The sequence below is a fragment of the Cygnus olor genome, chromosome 5 (genome assembly GCF_009769625.2).
Source record: "Cygnus olor isolate bCygOlo1 chromosome 5, bCygOlo1.pri.v2, whole genome shotgun sequence".
Classification (NCBI taxonomy): Eukaryota; Metazoa; Chordata; class Aves; order Anseriformes; family Anatidae; genus Cygnus; species Cygnus olor.
In genome coordinates, this window is record NC_049173.1 from 31,127,354 (window position 1) to 31,146,292 (window position 18,939).

Genomic DNA, 18,939 nt, shown 5'->3' on the forward strand with positions numbered 1-18,939 from the left:
AAAACCCACCTTCCTGGCTCCTCCAGAGCTGCTGTCTCAACCCAACAACACCATGACAAACTGAAACTAGAAGAGAGAAACCAGAAGTCATGGGTTGGAAAGCAAAAGCTGTTATAAAGGGGGATGTGGGCCATGCAGAAAAAGCCTGGATAAAATAAGTAAGGTGTAGGGGCCGTATTAGCATTATTATGACTTCTTTCAATAAGTGATCTGGCCAAAGTAGACAATATCTCCGGCACATAACAAAAATAGATTCCACCACTTCTACCCCAACAGGAAATTCTGGAGTATACAGACAGCTTCTGAATTGTCAGCTCTCATATTCTTTCTTGCTAATGCTTGTCTCAGGGAACTTGGCTCTGAGTTCTGAAATGCTTCAAATATTCCCTTGTTGCTAAAGAGAGTTTAAGGGAGGAAAGACCCAGGAACAAAGTAGTAATGGGAATTTATGCGTTATCATGTTCTGTGACCTGTTAATGTCTTATAAGTCATCCAATGAGGCAAAGAGGCAAAGGTTGAACTGGAGCAGTCCATTCCAGCCAGCCAATGTTTTTTGCCTTCGTGAAGCAGTTCATGCAGGAGACAGCACTGGGAGAAACAGGGAGAGAAGAGGATCAGCTTAATTAGAAACATATTTCTTCAATAACTAGCAGCTCACCATGGATGTTTCTCACCTGCTCCTCACTTCTGTGCTCTTTCTGCTGCCCTTCATAGCACAAGTTTCAGCACAGCAACCAGGTAAGTTGTTGCAGGAGGTCTGTGACCACAGGATAATAACCCCTGTGGCACCAGCTTGTACCATTGCATCTGGCAAAGGATTTTTACAGTCTTACTTTAAGACAGGTTTGTTCAAGGGCTTTCTTTTCAGTGGTAACCAGTGGGTCTCATGTCTCACCCAATTCTGTCACAACATGAATACTCGGGCAAATTTCTACCTCATTTGTGTGTTTTTCCAGGATGTTCTGTCCTCTAACAAAAATCCAAGCGTTGAAGAAAATAACCCTCCTGGATACAATGTGACCACTATCGATTTGGAAGCAGGTTTCACTGCAACGGTTGATCCTTCCTCGCCAGATGGCAGTTATTTTACCATCCAGGGGTCTCAGCTGCAGCTGGTCAAAAGTGTGGACTATGAGGTAAGCTTTTAGCTGGCAGGCTGTAGGGATGAGATGGATAATGCTGGGAAGCAGTGGGTTTCAACCAGGGGTCTTCGACTTCCAGGGATTTATAGTCTGTGTATAAAGTATCTAGGAAATATTTGACTGTGCTTTAGTTCACTACCAGGGAGATCAGCCCTTGCACAGGCAGAGGGCAGGGAGGAGGGAGTTGCATTGTATGCCTGCTGTCACCTTCCTTCAACGAATCTGTATGAATTAAAACAAGGCGGAGGTTTAAAAAAAGAAGTGTGACAACTGTGGTGTTCAGAGCTCTCCAGGATGCATGTAAAATGATCCTTATTTGCATGTATAAAATACAGTGCTGAGCAGTGAGGTAATCTTATGTTGAGAATAAAAGCAGTATAAAAGGTCAACGTGTTCAGTTAGGTCGCAGCTAAATTATTTTACCTACCTACAGAGTTCTGCATGCAGCCACAAGTGTCCTTAAACTGCCATTTCCCTAATGTAAAATCCCACATTTGCATGAAGAACAGCAGACAGAGGTAATACCCTGCAGGCAATGCTGCACTTGCTGCATGACATATTTCTGTTTCATTTGATTTAAAAAGAAATTTGTTTGAACTTTCCTTAAGCGGGAGAAAATGGTCGATTAGCTCTACCACCAGGTTACAGGAATCACAAAGAAAGAAGATAGTAAATCAGTCAGCTTTGACCTCAGTAAAGCAAGGGCCCAGCACTGATGGATGGCTGCAAAAGAAAGAAGGGAAATGTTAGAAATGCCTGATAAAAAGATAAAGCCCTTGATTCTGCAATGCATGCATTTGTCTCATTTACTTCAGAAAAAGTCAGTATATTTTGGCTTGTTTCTAAATGGCTTGGGTTTTGTTTTTGCATACAGAATGATACCGTGCTGATAGTGATTGTGGCTTGCCAGAATGCTGCTGGGCAGGTGGGTGCTCTTCCAAACACTCAGTTCTCTTACAAGGTACTGCAGGCAAGCACTTACTTTCCTTGTCTCTTCCTAGTCCACAGACCACGGTTAAGAGCCATCCTTTTCTTTCCAGGCAGACACAGTCCTCTAATAGTCAAAGAAAGAGCACTCAAGGCTCTGTGAATGGGGAGATGTGGGAGCAAACTACAAACCCCACACCTTGTGGGCTGTCTGCAAACCCCAGCCCTGTTCAGCACCCACTAGCTGTGCTTCTCAAACCTTCCTCTCTGTCACTCTGCAAACTGGGATCAGCCCCTAACAATCTTACCTTTGTGTTTGATTCTCTCATTTTACCATTTCTGCAGAGAGATACTTTGGACATTATTGTGACCATTATCAATCTGAACGATAACAGCCCAGTGTTTAAGCAAACGAATCTCACCGTAACTGTTCCTGAGGTAAGGATTTCACAGAAATGAAGAGGGCACTGGGTCAACCAGTGCTATGGGACTAAGGAATAATTACCAGGGAGAAGTCTTCAGCCAATTTCACAGAGAAAATAACCACAACTTTGTTTCAGGACACAAAAGTGAATGCAACCATTGTAGCCCGTGAAGATTTAAGTCCTAGTGATGCTGATCTGGACATCATCTATTATGAACTCAATTCAACAGTGCAGGTGAGCTTTCTTTGGGGGGGGGGGGGGGGGGGAAGAGAGAGAGAAGTCTTTGTGTTTAATTCAGATGAGCTCCAGCTTTGAGGCTAACGGATTGTTGTATTGCATTTGGCTCCTGAACACCTTCTGGAAGAGGTGTTTCTTAAGTAAAAGCTTTTTGTTAAGTAAGCTTTTTGTTAAGTACAAGCATTGGTTTGGCTAGCAGAATGGAGCAATCGGTATTGCTGGTATTGAATTCTTCTAGTGCTTACACTTTTATTACATTGTACAGTCTACACTTTCATCTGGGATATTCTGAACCATATGATCCAGGGGAGTCATGCTGGGATGGTCTGTAAACATACTGGGAGAGACCTTTGCACCTTACAGAGTTCAGAATTGCACTGAGTCAGATAGGAAAAAAAGGAGTTATTGTCTGTTTGTCTACAGTGCCTATACAGAGTGGAGATACGAGTTGCCCAAGATCACGGAAAAAGTCTTTGTCAAAGCCAAAGGCAGGCCTGACTCTCCCCAGGTGCTAGTTTAGTGCCTTATTTTGCTTGATCTTAAGGGGTTTGCTTGATAAAGTGAGAAACAAATTGTAAGCATGGTTAAACTGATGCCAGGCTAGACTGGCAATCTGGAAGGGTCTGCTAGACGTAAAAACTAAAAAAAGTAAAGAGAAAAACAAACAAAATGTATATTTACATTTTTATATATCGTCATGCAGTGAGCAGGTAGTGTCCAACATATAATTCTGACTCCATTAACTCTGGGATTAAACTCTGGGATTTTAAGGGCCGTGAACAGAAACCACATTTTGAATTTTAGCTCTGGGACCGGATTTTGCATTCACATTGGTGTAAATCCAGAGGAATGTAGAAATCCAGAAGAATTCTAGTCGAGATACGAGATTAAAGAAAACCCAAAGTGCAAAAGTTTATATACTAAAATGCAATTTATACTACTTACAATTTGGCCTTGTAGTAGTTTCCAAAGTTCAGCTGTGCTAGGCTAAGTGATCTTGCCAGCTCTCAGAGGCTGTTCTTTGTGCACGGATGTTGAATTGCTTGGCTGTCATGGATCCAAAACAGGATTGTTGGAAACCTGTTTGAGTACAGGAAATAAATTAGGTAGATTTCACCCAGTACCTGCCAAGCAGGTAGGCAGGCAAAGCAGGGGATCTTAGGGGGAAAAAAAGTCAAAAGAACATGAAGGAACCTTTCTGACAAGCTAGGCAATGACAGTGTGCCATACTAAATGATTACATAGGGCTCACATTCCTACACTGCCCCCAGACCCCACTCCAGGTCCCCAGGCTTGAAGCTCCGATTGGGATGACAAACACAGCAATGAGTAGTATTTTCAACGTCTGTGATCAAGTATGCTAATAAAGCTTTTCCATTTATTTATTTATTTTTACCCAGGACACCACCAATTATTTTGCCGTAAAAGGAATCAATAATCCTGAAATATATTTGCAAAAAGCATTAGATTATGATAAAGTTAACTCAACAACATTGATCTTGTATGCAATGGTAAGTTCTTTAGGCAGAACAAAATGCCTCGTATGCCACAACCTCTCTTAACTAGAGGGCAAATCTGAACAGGAGATCTCTGGGGTGGCAGGAGGGAGGGTGGGTACTGGGGGCAGTGGATTTGGAGCAGCCTTCCACCCTCCATAACCACACTGACTGCATCCAGACTTGCATTCAGTCCACCTTTGTCAGCAGAATGTCAGCAGATAATTCACTGCTTTCGCTAATTTCATATAAACTGCCTCTCCTCAGAGAGAATGGAGTTAAAACAGCTAAAAGACCCTGGGTCACTGGCTTTTGCAGGTGGGTCCTTTTGGCAATAAAACTTGCAGCTTACAAATGTGCTTTGCTTCTGGATACAGGACAGGCCTGTTGGCAGCAGCGAAACCATCCACACAGCTACTGCAACAATAAACATAATTATTGAGCAAGCTGACACCAAACCACCCTGGTTCCTACCCTGTAGCTTCATTGATGTGGACAAAAGCATTTGCATCAGCAGCCCCTATTCTGGGAGAGTCAATATATCCGAGATGTCGGTAAGCAGGCACGACCAAACAGTATCTCTGATGCTATTTTCTTGGTAGTGGGTAGTGCCTAATAATTTTCAAGAGCTTGTGACATAAATGCAGATAATTCAGCGTGACAAGGAGCCTTCATCATCCTGGAAGGTGGAAGTTCCCCTCACTCAGAAGAGCACTGCTTGTCCTTGTTCCTACAGCATGTTGCAGGAGAGGCAAGAGATGGAAAACTCTTTGCTCTGGGCCTTCTCACCTCTCCCCTCTTACATCTATCCCCTATATATAGTATACATAATATACAACAAATGTCGTTTTCACAGTTTGAACCAGCAGAGCCATGATGGGATGGGAGAGTGCTAATAGCATTTGGTGCTGTAGTGTGCTGCGTGACACTTTGCCTTTCTATTGCAGACAGAACCACTCACCCTGGATCCGGGGCCCATCTATGCTAAAGATCCGGACTACACTATAAATGAAAAAATTGTGTACAGTATTGTTGGTGGTGAGTAGAATTGCTGCCTTTTCCAAACTGCCTTACTTGTACATTCCTACATTACCTGCCAAGAGGGGGTGCCCTGCACAGCACTTGAGAGTTGAGGGCCTGGAGATTTGCCCCTCTATTTCTGCCCCAGAAACATAATTAGATACGCAGAACATTGTGGATTAAGTAGAAGACACAGGCTGTACAAAAAGGAAGAGGAAGAGAATTGCAGACCCGTAAGCCAAGCTCCATGAAATCTGTTTCAGAAAGACTTTTTTTTTTTTTTTGGGGGGGGGGGGGGGGGGAGGGGGCGGAGAGAATGACATGTTTTATCTTTAAGATTTTAGACCTGATTTTGCCAGTCTGGTCGCACCACTTTCATAGTCTTTGAGCTGAACCTAAAAACTCCCAAATGATCAGCATCATTTTCATTCATCACCAGAAATAATGCTCTTATTCCACTGTGCATTGCCACTGTCTAATCTGCCCTGTTTTAACCTTGATTTCAAAAAGATTACTTGAATATAGTGAACTGATTGCCCAATCATTGACTGGGACACTGGGCCACCTTTTCATTCAAAGAATAATTATTATTATTATTATTAACAGTGAGTTCTTGATTAACGATCAAGGCAAAGGCAGATCATATTGGTCAGGTGGAGTGACCATTTGTTCATCTCTCTTATTTGTTCTACATGGCACCATATCTGTGAATATACTCCTGACAATAAAGATGCTAAAGAACCTCAAATTCCACTGGCATTTTGGAGGTAGTGTGATCTCAGTCCCCCACAGTAAAAAGGGAACCCCATACTGGGGATCCTTGTCTAAATAAAGCCCACAGTATCTCAAAATGAGGAAAATAAGCAGAAATTGAACATATATTTTAATGTATATCCAACATAGATGGTTTTATGATTCAAAGACAGATTGGTGATGTAGGAGGTTGATTTCTACCCCTACTTCAATACAAGAAGGTCTCTGTGTCTAGGCTCCTTTTGTAGTTAGCAGAGAAAAATAAGTGTTTCCAGAGCTGAATGCAGCTCATGTTGAGGCCAATGTCCATGAGATAAACCCCATAGTTAGTCCATGTCCGTGAGATAAACCATGCACTAAGATGTCCCTTTCTCTTCACAGTCTAGGTAACAAGGTCAGGTAGAGATGTCTGCCTGGTAGATGTCTAGAACTGTTTAAGATGAACCCCCACCCAACAAGGTGGGAAAGGCAAGGACAATGACATCATTGTCTGGGGGTTGTTGTCACCAATATGTGGAAAAAATGAACCATGAGCTTGAAGTCACTTTATGAAGTTATCCCATGTCTTTTAATTTCTTTAGGGAATGCAGATAATGTATTCTCAGTGGATGCAGACACGGGAAATCTAACGATGAACAAAATAGCAACTTCCCCAGACTCATACCTATTGCAGGTCATGGTAAGTCTGATGACATTGCATTCAGCCATCCAGCATAGTTGGCTTTCTAGGAAGCATCAATCTTGCTGTGCCAGGAGTCAATTACATTAATAATGAAAGCTAACTTGTTCACACCGTTTATTTTGGAAGTATTTAGACCAAGTATTTAAGCAGTATCTTATACCAATTTACATGCAAAACCCTTGTAGGAGTTGAGGCATTTTCCCTTATGTGTGGGTTACACCATCAAAGCAAGTTAACTTAGCAAGTCTCTTCTGCTGAGTTCAAAGTATAGATGAACATAACTGGAAGGCTTTCTGTAGACATCACAGGGGCTTGTCTTAAAGTAGCTAAAGTAACTCACTCCTAGAAACAACCTCCTCTTTTGGTTGCACTCCTCAGGAAAGGAGGAGTTGCAAAGCACTCCCTGCACCCAGGAAGATGTGGACTCTCAGATAGTAACAGAACTGACCCAATCCCTCATGAATTTGAAGAGGCTCTGCCTGCTGGTGTTGGAATCCCACTGCTTTGTACTTAGGCATGACAATTTGTCCAGAGCTGACCCTTATTAAGAGCCACATCTAACATCTAGATTCTAGGGCTAGACCAGGATAATGTGGATGGCCAACAGCAGAAGCAAGCAAAGGCACAAGGACCCCAAAACACAGGCCCCTGTGACAGGCCTGGCCCAAAGCTCACTGAAAATGATGGAAAGAACTCCATGTGTTGGAACACATTTTGGTCCAAACCTAACCTCTTATGTCTTGTCACTAACAGGAAAAGACTAGCATTTCCTTCCCTCTCTCTCTCTCTCTCTCTCTCTGTCTTTCTCCTGTGTATGTGTGTGTCTCCAGGCCACCCAAGTCAACAACAAACAGAAATACTCTGTAGTCAGCGTGGAGATTAAGGTCATCAATAAAAGTGACTACGCACCATACTTTGAGTCCAGTAACTACACAGGAATAGTATCTGTTGGTGTGGCCCCAAGAAGCCTTGTCTTCCAAGTTGAGGATCCTTCAAGTCCCCTGATGATAAAAGCAGCAGATGATGACTTCCCTGATGTAAGAAACTGAAAATGCACTGAATTCTTACTTACTGCTTCAGCCTTAAAGCAGAATAAGTAAACATAAGGAAGGGGAGGTGGGGAGAGACAAACACTAGCTTTCTTCTGCTGTCCCAAATTATATTTATCTGGGACTTTTACATAGATCAGAATCATTTATAGTATGGCGTAATCTGGAGAAGCTGCTGGGCTTCTTTCTTCCAAGTGCCAGTGCCACTCAGATCTATGTAGGTAAGCTGATTCACTGTAAAACAGCATGCCAAGTAAGCCCAGGACTAGCAAATCCTGTGAACAGGTCCAGATCTGGGTTGGGGTTTCTGAGAAGAGATCAGGGAGGCAGGATCCCAGGTAGAGGTGTTCTCTCTCCGCCAGGTCAAGAAAAGCTATTTGTGGACTAGCCTAGGAAGAGGAGACTGTCCAAAGACAACAGACTAGCAAGTCTTCAATCCTGGGCTGGAAATAGTTAACCTTCTCCCTATCGTGACTCATTTTTGAGAGTGCCATTCTTGGAAAAAGTTCTGGGAGGAGGAAAGTGGAGGAGATTCACTGACCAGCCGTTCCCTTTCCCCGCTGACAAATGTGCTAGTTTTACTGATGGTAAAGCTTCCATAACAAGACTGGGATCTAGTACTGGAAAAACAATCTAGAGACAAAGGGAAAAAATATGTAGACCTCTGCACAAGGGTTATTCTCTGTTTATATCCCCCTTCTGCACTGTATTAAAGGCAGAACTGATCAAATTTAGTAGGTCCCTTGCACAGATGTGTTTTGCTTGGGGAAACACTAATGATACCAACACAAGGTGGATAAGACTTGGGATTTTTTTTTTTTGAGGCAAAACTTTTAGTATACATTCTTAATCTCTGTGCAAAAGGGTGAACATGCCTGACTTCAACCTTCCTTCAGTTCAGATTTATTTACTGCACTATACACCCACTTATACTTCAGGCATATTTGACAAGTCCTGCTGACAGGTGGTTACAAAGATGCATGCAAAGCACAGTGTGGCTTAATCATTCACTTTTCTGGCTTTTCAGAAATTCAACCCAAACATTGAATACTACATAAAAAACAGCACTGATTTCATTGCAACCAAAGATGGACTCATCTTGACAAATGTCAATCTGCTGTCACCAGAGACTGTAATCATGGAGGTAGGACAACTTTCTTCATATTTTGCCAGGGTTGTGGAAGGAAGGAGTTTCTAACAGAGAAGCACCAAGAGTGGAATTCCATTAGATGTGGAATATAATGAAAGGACAGTCCTTGCCCCAACCATTTGTATCACAAATGTATAGGGATGGAGGGAGATGTAGTGGTAGTAAATGCACTCTGCATGACATAGGCTACCATCTGGTGCTAGCTGAGAAGAAGTTTCCTCTGTCCTCCTGTGGAAAATATCATTAGAGACAAGCAAAAGGTCAATTGGGGAGATTTTAGGACCCTTGTCCCACAGTCTGGTTTGGACTAAAAGGCAAATAAATCAGAAAATATAAAATCTAATTTAATCCCCCAATTTCTACCCAAAAAGAGAAACCTACCAGAAACTTTTTTTTCCCCCCACACATACCACCTAAGAGATATTGAAGACATCATAGGTACAGAGCAGGGGCTGCTTAATTTTTTTTCAGAGGGAGAAAATACTATGCCAAGGCTGAGTCCAGAGTAGGGCTCCTAAGATGATAAGGGGACTGGAGCTCCTGTTGTACAAGGACAGACTGGGAGAGCTGGGCCTGTTTAGCCTGGAAAAGAGAAGACTGAGGGGAGACCTCATCAATGCGTATAAATATTTGAGGACAGGGTGTTAAGAGCATGGAACCAGTCTCTTTTCAGTTGAGGCCAGTGACACGACGAGAGGCAACGGGAAAAAACTGAAGCACAAGAGGTTCCATCTGAATATGAGAGGGCACTTCTTTACTGTGAGGGTGACAGAGCACTGGGACAGGTTGCCCAGAGGGGTTGTGAAGTCTCCTTCTCTGGAGATATTCAAAACCCACCTGGATGCAATTCTGTGCACCATGTGTTAGGTGACCCTTCTGGGCAGGGGGTTTGAACTCAATGATCTTCAAAGGTCCCTTCCAACCTCAGCCATTCAGTGATTCTGTAAATCCAGTACTTTTTTTTTTTTTTTTTTGCTCAGATCAAGACAATCACAGAAGCAGTTAATAATTCTAGACTTTCTAAAAAGAACATATTCATGTTGCCCACCTGCCTGCCAGTGCCAAATGGCAATGCTAAAGCTTGCCTGGCACAATACCACATCCTCCAGAGCTATCTGACACAGCTTGACTACAGCAATATTTTAGCTACATGGGCAGACAGCTGCTTGCAGGGCAAAAATGTGTGCCAACGTCATGCTGCTACTGCCCCACACTACCTCATTGCCTGTTTACAGCATTGCACTGTACTGCAAAGCTGTTTGCAAATGATGAATGTGGTTTTGGCTGAGGACAGGGACTTTTCAGAACTCTTCTTCTGTGACCAGACTGCCCCAGCTACAATGCAAGGATATTGGGATATTGTGAAGATATGGTAAAGATATGGCCGAGGTACTTTGTCCCCAAAGGGTCCACCACTTCTCCTGAGAGAAAGATAGAAATCTAGAAAGTCCCTAAACTATCTTTTCCCCATGTTCACCCAGGCTGTTGCAAAAGATACAGTGAGTCTGCAGGAGGCGAGCACCATCATCACGGTGGAGATCATCTTTGCTGCAGGTAGGCTGGGTATTTCTTGGTTTTCTGGTAAAGTGAGGTGACTGGGGAACCTTTTCCACTTTCATGGACAAACCGGCAATGATAGGTCACCCAATGAAGTCTGTGGGCCTGGGCTAAGGCCAACCCTATATCTACTGGAGGTCCTATGGTGGCTATGACAGAGAAAATGCTCAAAGGACATCCTTAGGATATGGTCACCACGTGCCTCAAACAACCTTTTGAGGCTTTAAGCAGTGCTGTGTGATGTAGCATCTTTTCTTTTTATTCCAAAATTAAATCTGTAGTTGCTTCATAGCGTTTTGCGAGTCAAAAATTACCCAGAATGTCAAAGGAGGATTGCCCTGACACCTTGGTACATCCTTGCTCTTTTTTTGACTAAAAATAGAGAAAACTGCAGCATAATTTCCTGTCTTATGCAGGAGCAGACAGAAGTTGGCACACCCCCACAAAGCCAGGCTTCCTCATGAGCCATGGCATTTTCTACTCAGGTCAGGCCAAGTTCCTATACTCCAAGATTTTAAGGCCTTTCCAGGAAAAACGACCCATGAGAAACGATAGACATGAGGCTACACGCATAACCTTCCAGTTATCATTTGGATTTGCTGAAGTAAAAATAGCCTACACTTCTGTACTTCTTAGAAATTTCTCTTATAAATCAGTTAGATTTGAGGCTTATGAAGCTTTTTACACTGAATGGAGAGGAATCAATTTTATGCATTTTCACATCAGGGCAGGTAGATAATGTCCAGACTTCACTGACTTCTCCCTGATGTGTGGTTGAACGCCCCAGTTGGGCTTTTAAATTATTTCATCCTCAGAAACACCACCATTGTGAGGATTACTGGAGGATGAAAACAGTGGGATCCTGGGTGTAAATTTGGATTCCCTGATGGTAGTGTCACAGTTGAAAACACCGTCTGCATTAAAATCACCTAAGCACAGTTTTAGGTGACACAGTCCAGCTCAGCAGAAGGCTAGCTCAGGTGTCAGTACAGCACGGTGTTAATGCTCCAAGCAGACGTACCAATGGGTCAATGCATCTTTTATATGTTGCACTTGCTATTTAAACCCCACAAAATAATGATGCTGGTGACTATAAAACAAAGTAGAGGGAAATTACACTGAATGGTTCAGAGCCTGTGAGAGGATTTGTGCTTTTTTCTCTACTACAATTAGCACCCAGGAGTGGCTCAAATAGAGCTGAGATTACCATTTGCCTGGACAAACAGTAGGATATTTAACCCTCAGCTTGAATAAGTGGTGTTAAGGAGTGTGTGCGCAACAGGTTAGAGGGTGCTTTACTAAGTGTCGCAATATCCATGGGGAAACTAGAGTCCTTTTCAGTATACCTTCCTTCCGAGAAGAGGTGACTGTACACTGACCTCTGGTTTCTGAGACATTGGTGCCAGAGCCAGCCTACGTGGATTTCAGCATGAGTCATCCCACCAAGCTGAGCTAGCTTTCATGGAGGTACTGGGTGCTGCACAGCACAGAAGGAGTTAAGGGCGGTGGAGCTTCACATCAGCTCTGTGGGCTGTGGCTCCCTAGGAGACATGATTAAGAAGTGAAAATTCACTCATGTCCTAAAGCCTCACCAGCGTATTAATGATAAACTGAGGGTGCAATCAAATGCAGAGAGGGTACTCAGAGTTTGTTGTCATAAACAGGTCAGCAGGAGAACAAAATTGTGTTTCATTAATCATTAAACTTTAAAGAGATTAATTTACATTACAAAATGAAGCTGAAAAACTTAAAAACAAAGAATCCCACTGACAACAACAAGTACCGCTGATTAACCCTGAAGAAGTTACTGTCTCTCCACTGTAATGTTGATCTCCATACAAATATGCTTACACTGACCAGTGGCTGAAAGCATACGCAGTTCCTGAGGAGGTTGATATGTGTTGCTACCGCTACAAAGAGGGCATGAAAGGGTTTTCTGTCCTGGGGACCTTCTAATGTTTTTCATTCCCACGTCCTAATGAAGCTGAGATATATCCTGGGGAACAGCAAGTGTTGGGCAGAGATGAGAGACCCCAGAGTTAGCCCAGGCTGGGCAGCGCTGGGTTTCTCCAAGCTCCTGCTTGAATAGTGCCCATGTGTCCATCACTCCTGTTGGAGTCACTAACTAAAAAGAGTCACTAAAATTCTGCTATGTGAGAAAAAGTATGTGTCCTAGGGGGAGCTCTGCAACTACTTGTCTTCTCCTGGAGGGGAAAGGGACTTTCCTCTGGTCACAAAGAGCCTGATAGTTCAAGTTTGGAGGCAGGAATCAGTTTCAAGAAAGAAACTACAGTAAGAAATTCAGCAAAAATCCTTCCAACAAACACCCTCATGACATAATCCCTTTCTTTGGCCATAAACGTGGTTCCTAGTACCCTTGCATTTATCAGCATAACAAAGATGTTATTGTACCCTCATCTGTTAATACACAAAGAAGTCAGACCTGACCTGGCTGGTCATATTGACACCAGAGTCAATTCCTCTCCTTCCAAGGAGCACACTGTTTTTCTACTTTTATTTCCTATTCTAACATGCTCATTAGTATCAGAGGTGAAGTTCCACATTAAAGAAAGCTTTGCATTTTCACATACATATATACAAACATACCTCATTTTTGCATGCTGGTGGAAATGGGTGAAGTGGGAACAGACAAGATTGACCTAGCTCTACTTCTGCTTAGCTAATACAGTCATGTACATATTTGCTTATTTAAATCATAGGGTAAACATCATAGTCTTGTAAATAGATGCTATTTCCACTTTATGTAACTTCTTGCAAGCTATAATATTCTGTGAGTGGCCACTTTAATAGAAACCTCTGCTTCCAGGACAGAAAATGAATGACATTTCTTCTATGACATTAAATATATCACTGCCACATTCTACTGCACAGGATGCTTCGTTGCCCTTCAAAAACTCTTTGGAGCTTTGTACACAATGAAATGTTGTGCTTAAAAGCTAGTTGCCATTTTAAGTTGCCATTTTTGTAACATTGGTTTGCTTTTCTTGTAGATAAAATCACCTCTGATAAGTTATACACTGCACAGGATATGGGTATCTTAGGTGGTATCTTAGCAGCACTGTTGCTGATTACCTTAGTCTTCCTTGGACTGATGATATACAAACATTATGGGAAAACGGTCAGATTACTGATAAATAAAAAGGTAAGTGCTTTGTTTGTACCTGACTTGCATTAAGAATTTCTTAGAGGTAGGAGGTGGGACCTGAGGAGGATTTAGAGTATGGATGGGCTGTCCAAATCCTACACATTTGTGTGAAGGTGATGAATCATTCCTGAGACAATATTTGCAAAGGTAGTATCACTTTGGTGATGTTTGTTATTGATCTTTTTTGTCCTCTGAGGCTGGAGCCATATGGTAGTTGAACAGGCATAGTAAGGAGAGGAGCATGGCTCCACAGAGCACAAAATCTAGGATGAATGTGACACATACCAGAGGTGGTCTCTGAAAATCATGTGACTGTGATATAAACCACTGCACATCCTTTCTCTATAGACAATGGAGAGAAAGAGCCCTTCTTATCCTATCCTAAAGCTTAGCCTTAGACAACCAAGTTTTGGACACCTAGGAACTGGACACCTAGGGAATTTGTCTTAACCTAATCTGAAGTGTATATGATGCATATGACACCCTGCTCTACTCAGTGCTTTTGTATTCTCAAGTGCAAAGTGTTGGCCAAATTATAGTTTGCATAGGAACAAATGGATGCTGGCAGACAACCTTGAACACCTAAAATGCAGGAACAGTGCCACTAGACAATAGACAGGCAACAACATATCTTTCATCACCAATGGTCCCAGTAATTCTCCATGGTCTCTGGGTTTTAAAGTAGTTTTGAGATTGAGAAGCTGTCCTTAAGGTCATTTGCTAGGCTAAATTCTTCACGGTAATTGTCATCTACATGTAAAGAAAGAACAGCATTGTTTAACTGCTTAGGATGTGTTTTTGCAGTTGTTAAGTTTTTAATTTTTATTCTCGAAAGGGAGGAAGTGAAAAAAAAACCACCAAAACCAAAACAAACAAACAAACAAAACAACAAAAGCAAGCAGAAAAATGAAAGTTCCTGCCTAGTAGCAGGAAATTTGACCTGGACTTGGTAGGCAGCATGTTTACTTGCTATCAGTGAACATTTCTCCACCAGCATCAACAGGGTCCAGGGTCTTGTTTGTATATATTCAACAAAGGCCAGACGAGTAACTTTAGCCACACACCTACACCCTATTTAATTTCCTTTCATTGCACTCACAAGGTGTCTCTCCTCCTGTAGTTCTCCAAGGATTTCCCTGAGAGCTATGAGAACCAAGCTTACAATCAAGATGAACACCCAGATCTGAGTGCCAAAGAGCAGGAAAGCTCAGAAAACGGTGGTATAACTGAGCTACAGCAGCCATCATTTTTCTTGACCTCTTCTAAAGAAGAAATTGATGGCCTCCCAAAGACATCCACAGCTTCCACAGTTGTCTTTGACCTGGAAGAGAAAGAGGAAGAGGAAAAAGAAGAGGAAGAGGTGAAAGAAGACACTAAGCATGAGAAAGAAGTAAAGTCTATCCTCAAAACAGACAGGAATGAGGGGGACCATGGCTACAAAGCCGTGTGGTTTAAGACCGATGTGGATCCAGATGCTGGAGAAAAAGTTGAAGTGATTAAGGACAATGCATCAGATTATGATGATGACAGTGATCAAGATCTGCAGGAGAATGAGGAGGAAGAAGATGACAAGGATGATCACCACGGAGGGTCAGGGGTATCTATTGATTCAGAAAACTCATCATTCCCAGCTGCAGAAGTGATGATTAACATGTCTCGCACAGCGACAGAAAATGACGTTAAAGTGTAATGGGAATAAGTCTGTATGTTCCCCACTGAAATGGGGGAATCTCTGCTGCTTTTCTGAGATGGAGCCCACCTTTCTGCTTGGGGGTAACTGGGATGCAGGAGGACACAGTTGCCTCTCCTGCATGCAGAGATTAAAGCCAGAAGAGATTATAACTAATTTAACCTCTTAACAAGACCTTGAAACATCATGTGGGATTTTGGATGGGGAAAACATGTCCCATCTCTCCACCCTTCTGCCTGTTTGCCCTGGAGTCCCCTACATCATGTTTCCCAAACTGGCTGCAGGAATAGCAGAGATATAGCTACACTGACTTTGAAGCAGTTAGCTCAGCTCATGGTAGCAATTTAATTGCACAATCCAATGCTCTCATCTCCTCTTGGTGGGTAAATGAGCCAGCACTCACTGCTTGGATGTTCCCTTTAGGGTGTTGCAGGTTGATGCCAGCTGCAGGGCGTAAGCCAGCGCAAGTCACTCTGACCCTGCGGTTGCTCATATGACTGCATCCAGGTGCACACGTCAGGGCTTGGCTCTGCTCTCTGCACCCCAGCACAAGCAGCTGGCATGACATCAAGGGGACTGGGAGCAGCAGGAGTGCCACGACAGGTCCCCATTTTGCCAGAAAGCGCGTGTTAAAATGCTCGGGAGCTGTTGTTTCCTCCATCACTGATAAGCAAGGACGGATCACATGCTCTTTCCTGAGGACTTTGCCAGGCATTTTTCTATGTCACAAGACAAGTAATTGTGCTGTACCTTGTGGGCCAGATAAGAGCTTCTGCCAGAACCTGCCTACAAAATGCCAGGAGTATTTCCACCTCCCTGGGATTTTGGCAGCGATAGATATTGTTCTGGGGTGCTGGATGTAGGTCAGCACATTGCTTCCCATTGTGTCCTTTGTCCAGCAGGACTCGAGGTGTCCCTTATAAAAGGGACTTCATTGCTGCTGAAGGTGGAGGTCAGCATTTGCTTCCAAGTGCCTGATGTCACTGCCTCCTCTGCCCCTCACTTGTGGATGCAAACCTTTTTGCATTCCCACCTTTCTCCATTCATAAGAAGCCCAGCAGGCTCTTTTACTGGTGAAATACAATCTTCAGGCTTCACCGAGAGCTGAGCCTGAAAAAGGAGGTAATTCGCTGAGAGCAAGTAATCCCTGCTGTGTGTGGCTTTTGAGCCCAGGTTTGAGCTAGAAAGGCTGCTAGCATGATGGACCCCTTCTCCCTCAATCCTCCCTCATCTTTCAGCAATCTTGTCTTCAGCTGTGGTCCTGCCATCAATTCAACAAAGAGAGCACTCCATTGCCTGGTGGCATGGGGAGTGATGCTCTGGTCCAGATTCACACTTCCCATCTGCAAATTGCTTCTCCCAGCTGGCAATCAAAAACTGGGATGTTTTCCACTGACTGAGAATATGGCAGTGTGCATTTGAATCTTCTGATCTATCAGCACAAAATTTGTGCTGCTGCTGGTTTTTCCACTTGGGGGCTAGCTCAGGGCAGACACGGGCTGTTGAGCATTAAACTTCCAGTAAGACAGGGACAATAATCCTGGGTCACAAATATTTATCTCACTTGCTCAGGTTAGCACAACTGCACAGAACTGTAACAGTATAAGTGTCCTTTAAGAGAAGCAACAATAATAAGTACTCCTGCCTTTGCCCTACAGGGCAAATCTTCTCATTTCTTCCTTTTATCTAGATAAACCCTTAAGAGAGTGAAACCAAAATACATCTGCTGGGATTCTCATGTACACCAAAACACAGGACAATCACTTCCAAGCAGTCTTTCATCTTGGTTTATACTTTGTTTCTGTACATCTCCCCATCCCAGTGTTGTTAGTGCTCATCTCTGTTGTCCTGTCTCTGAGGAGAGCTGGCCTCGTTGTGTGTGGACTTTAGGAGTTGCACTTTTGCTGAAGGTGGAGACTGAGATATGGAAAGCTTTTGTCCTTATTGCAATAAAGCTATTTGCCCAGAAATTACAGCTGTGGTTTGACTGATAGCGGAGGGTGGGGAGTGTGCCCTGTGTTTCCTTTGTAAGCGTGGTACCTCCAGTAGCTTAGGGTTATGTCCAGCAGAATTTTCCCATGGGACTGTGAGAACTCTCCAGCATTTGCTAGTTGCTAGCCCACCACCTTCAGCCATCAGCAAGGGTAGAGCCAAGCCTGCCCTCCGTGCTGATGCTACCCATGGGAAGATTGCTGATGGGTGGGTGAAGCTGGAATGTTTCTACTCTGGTTCCCTCCAGGCATTTGCTTTATTCATCTCATCTGGGTAAAGGCCCAAAATATTGGCCACCAGCTTGCCGTACACCAACAATCAGCATTTGTGATGGTGTTGCAAGCAGTGCTAAGTGTCCTGCTGACTAGGGATCATTTTTTCAAGGCAGAATTGTGTCCCAGGGCAGTGGTTGACGTAGCCTAGCCTACACAGGACAAGGGGTGATCTCTGTGGAAGGCAAGCAGAAAACTGTCCGAAGAAGCAGCTGTTGTGCTAACGAAACAGCAAGTTCTCCCCATTGGATGGGCAAAGGGAACAGACGCAGCACTGTGTTTTCTAACACGTGTGGGAGTGAGAAGAGACTGCAAAGGACAAAGGAGGTTTGTGAGAGGGAGCAAAACACAGATAAAAGCAACCTGGATTTCAGCAGCCCCTCTGACCCATTTTTCCTGCATCTGGGACCAGTACTTACCAGCTTCCATTTATTGCTATCCACAGCTCTGCTACATGGGTTACAATTGGTCGTTCCTGCCTCCATGCATTATTAAGGAGCCTTGAATTATTTTAGCATAATGACCTGAGAAATGACTGACTGGCACTGGGAAGATCTGCTGATTGACAGATCATCTCTGTCTTTAACGAACCAGCGAAAATATTTCTGGGAGAAATGTTGGCACACACATGTTTATACCGAAAGCAAGGAACGTGGGCCAGGCCCAAATCAGTCCTGGTGCACTTGGTTATGGAGTGCTGGCTTGGTGTCTACTGTAGCACAGCAAATTTGGCCCCACCAGCCATTACTAAAGATGATACCACCACAGTGATGGTGGGACACACATATTCATGCACAACTCCTCTGGATCAGCTGTCCCTGAGTAACTTAGTGTTACAACAGAAATACCTCTCTTAAAGCTGCTAAAACCAGGCCCACAAAGTCCAGGTTGGCAGAGATGGTCCTCCACTGACTTAGATGACTGGAAAGGCAGCAATGAGAACCAGTGATGGAGGGCAAGAGCTAGGTTGGTGGGGTCTGTGATCATGTTCAACCAGTTCCCCCAAGCTTTAGCAAAAATCCTGAGTGGAGTGTTTTCCATTGGGGGGCAGCAGGTCACCTAAAGAAAATTCCCTTCCTGCGTGTGACAGGGAGATGGATCCCTTCTCTCTTACTCCTCACACTGATACACCAAGCTATTTTCCTCACAGTCTCCCCAGATGTGCAGCTCCTGTTTTCCCATCTCATTTTCTGCAGCATTTTGTTAGCATTGGGATTACCAGAGACACAACTTTCCTCTCACTTACATTTGGAGACTGCTTTTCTGTGGATCATCCTTCTCCAACTCTTCTTCACAGCCGAAGAAAAAAAAAATAAAATCCTTTTCTGCTTTTCCAGAAGACTGTTTTATGATAACCTGTGAGCAATGACCGAAATAAATG

At 43.5% G+C, this 18,939-nt stretch overlaps 1 protein-coding gene across 1 annotated transcript; it reads left to right on the top strand.

The window, feature by feature from the left end:
* The first annotated feature begins 358 nt into the window (after window positions 1-358).
* On the top strand, window positions 359-17,514 carry CDHR5 (cadherin related family member 5). Its single transcript, XM_040559579.1, has 13 exons — window positions 359-1,136; window positions 2,017-2,067; window positions 2,415-2,507; window positions 2,630-2,728; window positions 4,132-4,242; window positions 4,605-4,781; window positions 5,175-5,265; window positions 6,582-6,679; window positions 7,513-7,719; window positions 8,759-8,875; window positions 10,363-10,435; window positions 13,450-13,601; window positions 14,725-17,514. The coding sequence occupies exons 1-13, from the start codon at window positions 660-662 to the stop codon at window positions 15,292-15,294; spliced, it is 2,316 nt and encodes a 771-aa protein (XP_040415513.1). The 5' UTR covers window positions 359-659; the 3' UTR covers window positions 15,295-17,514.
* Window positions 17,515-18,939: the final 1,425 nt, after the last annotated feature.

Bases quoted from the DNA above. Each gene is read 5' to 3' on its own strand.
- CDHR5 (XM_040559579.1), top strand. From the start codon at position 660: ATGGATGTTTCTCACCTGCTCCTCACTTCTGTGCTCTTTCTGCTGCCC. The intron at 1,137-2,016 runs GTAAGCTTTTAG...TTTTGCATACAG, and splicing joins TCAAAAGTGTGGACTATGAG to AATGATACCGTGCTGATAGT. The intron at 7,720-8,758 runs GTAAGAAACTGA...CTGGCTTTTCAG, and splicing joins CAGATGATGACTTCCCTGAT to AAATTCAACCCAAACATTGA.